Genomic DNA, 8,277 nt, shown 5'->3' with positions numbered 1-8,277 from the left:
GCAGCGGCAGCGGGCACGTGGCGCCCCCACCACGCAAGCTGCATGCGCAGCTTGCATGGGCACGAGGCCGGCCACAGTGTGGCCGGTCGCGTCGTGCCCAGAATTTTTTTTTTTTTTTTTTAAGATTGGGTTGTTACAATTTTCCTCTTGACTTTCTTACCACATAAGTTCCTGATATATATGACTTGTTATATTACTGGATAAAATACATATGATTTGTCATTTAGAAGGAAAGTATGAAATTTGATTGATATGATAGTTAATAAAAAGCGTGAGGATACTCGAGTGGGTGTGAGAGTTAGGACGTGCTTGGTGAATGATTGATCACTCAACTTAGTCGCAATCTTTTGGAGTTACATCCGAGATCGTTAGTCTATGTGCGTAGCAGATATTCAGATACATGCCATTTGAAAGAACATATGTGGCGAGCTATCTTCACGTAGTTTCTATCAGCTAAAAGGGTGCCTGGTTTGGATGAATGTTGATACCCTTAACAGATGGCAGGATATGGTTATGATTGAGATATTTTTTGTGGACGACAAAGTATGCTTTAAGCTTTCGGGCATGATATTAAAACCAGGTACTAGGTGTTGATTGTGCATAGTGTTCTGGTATGATGATATTTTTTAGAGTCGATATTGATAACTAAAATACTAAGAAATACAAATGATTTTATTATCATTAGATATACCTGATTATCGAGTAGTCATTATGCATTATATATGGTTATATTTGATATCATAACATGGTCATGGTCGGCATGTATCATATATGTCATATTTGAGAGAATTATGATAATGTTATGATATGGAGGTTTGTTATATATTATCGAGAATTATATAATTTGATAAGTTATAACATGATATCTATCATACATTTATACATTATTAAGAATACATTTATATACTCATTCATAACATGATACTCCTATGTGATTCATATTATCTAGTATATGATTTACTTTTTATTTGACATCCCTGATTTGAGGTAAGGTCTATTCACTGAGTCTTTAGCTCACGATTCTCTTTATTTTTTTTCTAACCCCCTTAGATATGTGGTACATGATAGTGACTTTAGATATCCTAAGGAAATATTTAGAATAATAATGAGATGAGCTATAGAAGCGAGATGACATAGATGATAGTTTATATGAAAATTAAATTGTACCATTATTTGATATTGTACTACATTGTATTAGACGATAATTTTATATAATACATGTCGGATTATATTATACTTGTGTACTAGTAGTTATAAGTTGCATCTTGATGGTTTGTCGTGGCCTGTGCGGATCCTACTAGATTGTGTAGTGGTCTAATGCATATTATTATGTATTTAGATATTTATATATTAACAGATTTATTTAGTTAATAGTATAATTTATTTGGCAATGGATTATGTGAGCATAGGTGTATCTATGCATGGCATTCTCGCTCGTCCTGTCATGTGTGCCGCGCATGCTGTGTGGGCGTGCACGATCTTGTGCCAGATAGGGGCATTACAGTTAATATGTTATGTCCTCTTTGTAAGAATGAGCCAAAACTTACTGATCATTTACTCCTCTCTTGCCCTTGGGCAAGAGCCCTATGGTCTACTTATAAGCTAGCTACAAAGCCAGACATCCTCCCCACCAATCTCTTTGCTTGGATCTCACCATTAGCAACTTCGCCAAGCTTGCAAACTTGCCATACTACTTTGGGATCATGTAGTATATCTGGAAATCTAGGAACACCAAGCTATTTAAGAATCTCGATGTCTACCCTTTGTCCATCATTAGGAAGGCTAACTCCCTCTTAGATAGTGACTGGTTAAGGCTGTCTATAGTTGAGCACCTCTTATCATTGATGCAAGGTTGTCCAAAAGATTTGCAAACTCTCCTAGCTCATCCTTCCCTCACCCCTTGGTTTCAAACCTAGTTAGCTTGGTTGATGCCCACTGGACAAGAGGTTACATGGTAGGTATAGGGCTGGTGGTTTCTATCAGAGATAGTTCCTCCGATAAGGGCTAGCATGCAAGGGAGGGTATCGCTCTATTGCATGGTCTTAAAGAACTTATTAGCATGCTAGGAAGCAACAAGGCTGGACTCTTTAGTGATTCTCTTATGATTATTAAGTGGATCAACGGGTTAGTTGACTCGGTGTACTGGACAATTGCTCCTTTGATTCAGAAAGCTTCTATGTTGATATCTCTTAACCTGGCTATCCATGTTCACTTCACCAGTAGAAGCAATAACTTGGTAGCCCACAGTCTAGCAGAGTTTGCTTTCTGACACCAAGTTTGTAATATTTGGTGTGGACCTTCTTTGGAAGTTTTAATGTATCTTGATTTTTTTAATAGTTTCTAGTCCAAGGAGAAAAAAGAAAAAAAAATACTTGTATGGATTTGGAGTTGAGTATGCAAGAGATGGTATTGCAATATGGTTAAGTTAGAGTATATTAAAATTCTGTTGGAAATTAAGTAGTGCCTTTTAGCTGTCTGAGAGATAATTAGTCCTGGAGATAAACGAGTGACTAGGATGTCCTTTTTGTTTGTTGGTGGCTTTGGTCGCGCCATGTGTCACACCAAAATCAAAGTTGAGGACATGGTTCTTAGGAGTGATTGACCAAACTAGCCATGTTCTAAATTTTTTTTACCAAAATAGATTACCCATTAAATTTACAACCAAAAGGGGTCTGTTTTGTAGTCCTAACTAAACATTGAACTCATATGTGTTTTACATTTTTTACACAATCATTGATTAGTTTGATGTTTTTACCTGACACTAAAATAAGAAAGATTTCAACATTTTATTTATAGGAATCCATTTAAGTTAGTCTTTCAGCAAAACCTAAATTAAAATTTTATTTTTACATAAAAATGTTTATCTTGTTAGCATTTTTTACCCTAGAGGTAAAAATGTGAGTTCATCGTTTTTATAGGAATATAGTAAAATAAACCCTATTTGGTAATAAGTTTGATGAGTAACCTATATTGGTATATAAAGTTTGAAACATGACTCCTTTGGTCAAAATCTTTAGTTCTAAGTGATTATTGCTAACCTTGATGGTGCATAGATTGGCGGTGAAGAGGGTGAGTTTGAACTTTAAAGAGAAGGGTAAGTCGTGGCTTTGATTCACTCAACTCTCTCACTGCTATCCCTAATTATTAGCTGTCCCACTCTTGGATTTCGAATTCTACTCTTGATCAGATTTACAAAATGGCTAGGAAATTTCTTTGGGAGAAGAGCAAGGATAAGAAGGGGATCCATCTCATTAATTGGAAAGTTGTAACTAGATCTAAACCTGAGGGGTGCCAATATTAGAAATTTAAGACCGACTAAAATGACAATGATTGTTCAAAATGTTTTTAAATTCTTAACTAACTCCTTAGTTTTCTGAATGGCTTTAATGAAAATAAATATGGGGCCCTTGACCCCTGGGTCGTTAAGGCCAAGCTCGGGTTCTCGTGGGCCTAGCAGGCTCTGTGGTTTATAATCTCAATATGGACATTTGACACCTTGTTGGCCAAGGTGATGGAATCAATATCCTAAATGACTCTTGGATCATTGTAGTTCTAGTAGCTATAATTTCAACTTTTGTGAATTTTAATCTTATTAACTCCTCCATGACTGCTAAAGACTTTATGGTTATGATTGTTGGGATTCTTTCTTACTGATCGATGGTTTTGATAGCCCTTTGGATTTTGAGATCCTAAAAATGAAAATTGGGCAGGCTGTGGGCCGTTGGATTTGGTGGTTGGGCCTTAAAAGGAAGGCCACCGTGGGCTCTATATACAAGTTTTTGAGGCCTAGGCTCGACTTAGATTCTGATGGATCTGAATGGAGAAGGTTATGCAAGCTCCAAGTTACTCCTAGAGTTCCCCTCTTTAACTGGAAAGCTATCATTGTTGGTTTGCTACTAAAGTTTAGGGGGTGATAACCTTAGGTGTCTCTTTTAATTTGGATCCTAATTTATGATTGGGCTCTGATATGGGGTGACATTGATAAATTTAAAGTTATTGTGGCTATTGACATCTGGATGATTTGGAAGGCTTGTAATCAACTCAATTTTCAAACATTAGATGCAAGACTGAAGCTACCACCTAGCATATCCTATATATGGCCTAGGAATATTTTGATAGAAGAGTAGGAGAGCAGCTTGAAGAGATGGTGAAGCTGATACTGTTGAGTGGGAAAGACATTTAGTTGACACTCTCAAATCAATGTGGATGGTGCTTTAGATCCTTCTAAGCACAAGGTGAGAGTTGGATTGCTAGTTAGGGATCACTCTAGCTCTCTTAACTTTTTTCTAGTGCGAAACATATGATCTATGACTCTCTGCTTCAAGTGGAGGCCTTGGCTATGCTTCATACATTGGAATGTGTAGTAAGTAAACAGGTGGCCAAAGTGATGTTTGAATCTGTCTCAAAAATCATTGTTAGAGTTATTAGCTGCCCTAATGAAAGGCCGTGGTGCATCCGAAATATCGTGGCTCAGTGAAGGGATTTGATATCGTTTTTTCTAATTGGGCAGCTCATAGGGGTAAACTAAGTAATTTTTCGTACCTTGAGAAGGGTGAGTTATCCCTTCCTCATGACTAGTACTGTATTCTCCATTTTGAACTTTCGAATGAGTCATAATAAATAGCTAAGTTAGTGGTCCTCTTTTTTAATCCAAAAAAAAAAACAGTTGCTTGTGCTTAAATTCTTTATACTAATTCTTCTAGTAATGAAAACATTCAGAATTTATGAACGTTGCAAACATATAGAGATTGACCTACTATAGCTACCAGGTTTCAATTATATTTGTTAGATCTACCCTTGTTCTTTTTGGCACTCGCTTTTCCATTTGGACTTTTATTAATCAAAGAGACAGATTAAGGAAATAAGAAAAGAGACGAGAGCTTGAAAGGAATTCAAATATGGGTAAAAGAGAGAGTAAGAGGAATTGAACAAGAGATCAGGGATTAAGGCTAGTATATTTTGCTCTTTTTTTTTTTCCTCTACCAGATCAAATCATTGTCCATCACGCCAATAGTGAGAAGCAAAGGAGGTATCTACGTCTCACCCCCACCATTTTTTTTTTCAGAGCTTCACTTCGATATTAAGCGTTAATAAAGAGTGTAAATGTAATTCAAATGTAAATGAATATGCAGCCAAATAGGTTAGTTTTAAACTTATGATTTGAAGTAGGTCACTTTTAATCTATCCAAGAAGGTGGTATGTAGGCTATGCTGAAGTGGCTTCATTTCATGTAAGTTACCTAATGCTAGTTTCAATTAGCAGTCACATTAATGATTTCAATCAAACTAAATCATGAACTCCGACAGCGGTTCATATGGATACATCCAACATTGCATCACGTCAGTTAAAATCTTTACTTGATTCGCTAATAAGCTTCAATTAACTACTCGACAGTCAATTAAGGTAGATAACCATATAAACTTCTTACAATCCAAATATAATTCTTATTCAACTTCCTTGATGAAGTTAAAAAGTTTGTTACCTCTAAATATGAAGCATATCTCTAGCTTTACTAGTATAATTTTACTGTCTATTTTGATGATTTAATATAACAATACTAAAAACAGTCATACAACAATGCTTGCCTATCATTAACAAACACTCCCTCGTGCCCCAATTAACTTCCTACATGAACAAGGGAAGTGTGAGGGCACGAGGCACCTCATGTGTAAATTAAATTATGTGCATTGTATTATAAAAAATATATGTTTAAAATAAAGCATAAGCATACTTAACTTCTAACTTAATTATTATTACCAAAACTAACTTTTTTTTTTCTCAAATGTCAAATGGCCCATCGTAACTCATTTGAATTTTTTAAGTGCAAGAAGCATTTGAAGAAAAGAATGGGAATATCGTACCAGCAGCAAGAGCGGTATCCTCACCTTTTGAATCCGCTACTCCGATCCTTCCCCTCTTTCTCTTTCCCCTAGGGTTTCGATAAAAAAAAAAAAAACTAGGGTTTTGAATCACCCTCTCCTCCTTCCTCTTCGCTTCTCCGCCGCCTCCTCCGTCTCCTCCATAGTATCCCTCCCTTCTCATATCTATGGCCGAGCCCCTCTCCTGCTCCTCTATCGCAAAGCGCCTCGCCTCGTGCAACCGGTCCGCCCGAGACCGTGCCGTTCGCTCCCTCTCCTCGTTCCTTCCCTCCTCGTCCTCCTCCTCCGTCTCCGACGCCGACCTCCTCAAGCTCTGGAAGGGGCTCTTCTACTGCTTCTGGCACTGCGATAAGCTCCCTGCCCAAGCCGACCTAGCTGGCCGCTTCGCAGGAATCCTATCCTCCTCCGGCGCCGTCGGCGACCCTTCCCTTGCGGTTAGATTCTTCGACTCCTTCCTCGTCACCATCCGCCGTGAGTGGTCTGGCATCGACTTCCTCCGCCTCGACAAGTTCTACCTCCTCAACCGCCGCTTCCTCCGCCACCTCTTCCTCCTCCTCAAGAGCCGATCCTGGGATCCCGATTTATGTATCCGCTTCGTTTCTATCCTCTCGGAAAGATCGCTTCTTGCAGCCGATAAGTTCCCCGCGCAGGGCGTTAATTACCACATCGCCGAGAGCTTCCTGGACGAGCTCAAGGAGTTCCTCCCGGTAATGCCTGAAACCCTAGATTTGCTGTTGAAACCATTTTTTGATGTTATGGAGAAATCGGCAGATAAGGTTTTGGTGAACAAGATCAAGGTGAACTGTTTCGACCGATTGCTTGAGAACGGCAAGGAGCTGCTGAGGATGGAGAAAGATGAAGAACAGTTGGAGCCGGGGAGTGATGTCGAGAATTTTGGGAAGATTGCATTGGTGATGAACTTCTCGAAGAAGTTCTTTGACATGGCATCTGCTCCAGATACTGTGCAAGGGAACAGGAAGGTCTTGTTTGGTTTGCATGATTGTTTTTTGAAATTGGAGAAGGTTTTGGAGAAGTCTGGAGTTCAGGTTTCTATTGAGAATGTGGAGAATGGGAGTTTGGAGAATGGCCCTGAAACGATGGTCTCAGAGAATGGTGAGAAATTAGATGAGAAACTGCCCAAGAAGACTAAGAAATCAAAGAAAGCATTGGACGACAGTGAAAAGAAGTCCAAGAAGAAAGCAAAGAAAATATTGGATGGCAGTGAGAAAGACTCTATGATAAATAAAAAGAAGAAGAAGAAGAAGAAGAAGAAGGCCCTGGATTTAGTCGCTGATGATAGTGCCGCTGCACCAAGCGTTGATCCAAGCAGCAACGATGAAGAAGGTAACGGTGATGGAGATGAGCTGGAAATCCCTGACACAATTACATTCGATGAGACTGTGATCTCTAATCTTCAGAAGCAGTTTGAGAAGGCTGCTGCAGAAGCTGGAATGGGAAATGGAATCTTGAATTCGGTCCTAGCAACCCCAGTTAATGGTGCTGTAGTTAAGAAGAGGAAACGAGCAAAGAGTGAAGATAGGCAGGCTATTCTTGACGGGGATAACGTAGATGGCCGAAGCACTTCTGGGAAGACTAAGGATAACAGTGTTAAGAAGGTTAGGTTTTCAATGAAGAGTAATTTGGTTTGGAAGCCACATAGTCCTATGCCTCCCCAAAGTTTGAGGTTGCCACCATCTGCCACTCCCAGAGGCAGTGCACTTAAGAAAGGGGTTCTACCTGGACCCATCAAAGAAACCCCTCCAGGTGCAAAGAAGTCTAAGCTGAAAGCTAGCTCTGCAAAGAAGACCAGAAAGGGTTCAAAGAGTCCTTCCTCTGCCGTCAAGCGCCTTCGGAAGTTACAGAGCATGTCAGTGTGAACCGGCATCCATATGATGGTTATCTCTCCATCCTTTTAGAGTTTGGATTTCTTTACTTAATTTGTTTCTGATAACTTGTAGCTTAGTCTTGCAGTTTATTTGTTTTTCTGATTCTTCGAGTCATCTTATTCTAAATGCTTGTCACTTCCAGATTAATCATGACATATTTTGTGTTACATGCTCTTAGCTCCTATATTGTAATCATGGTATTGTACTGTACCTCAAAATGGACAACCATATGTCTGGTTCAACTTCTCAGCTTTGGTTCTTTTGACACGTCTGCTTCTCTTATGTTCATTTGTTTCTTTTATGTATCATGATCAATTTACATACTGGTCTTTACAGAGTTTTCAGGTATATTTTTTCATCTATCTAAGAGGACAACAGGGGCTGAATCTTTAACTGTGAGTTGCTTGGTAATTGGTATTTTATTTGGATTACTATTTTCGACATAGTTAATGTTTCCATTGGATTAGAAATTAATGAAATGCTGGTAAAGTTTCAGAGAGCACAATAGAGAT

General features: G+C 38.8%; 1 protein-coding gene across 1 annotated transcript; it reads left to right on the top strand.

Annotated features, from left to right (window-relative positions):
* The first annotated feature begins 5,926 nt into the window (after positions 1-5,926).
* Positions 5,927-8,032, top strand: LOC140779000 (uncharacterized). Its single transcript, XM_073123935.1, has one exon. The coding sequence runs from the start codon at positions 6,047-6,049 to the stop codon at positions 7,754-7,756; it is 1,710 nt and encodes a 569-aa protein (XP_072980036.1). The 5' UTR covers positions 5,927-6,046; the 3' UTR covers positions 7,757-8,032.
* The last annotated feature ends 245 nt before the right edge of the window (positions 8,033-8,277 follow it).

This window comes from Typha angustifolia, chromosome 15 (genome assembly GCF_048772165.1).
Source record: "Typha angustifolia cultivar Huaian chromosome 15, ASM4877216v1, whole genome shotgun sequence".
NCBI classification, from domain to species: Eukaryota; Viridiplantae; Streptophyta; class Magnoliopsida; order Poales; family Typhaceae; genus Typha; species Typha angustifolia.
This window is presented reverse-complemented; position numbering and strand designations above follow the sequence as displayed.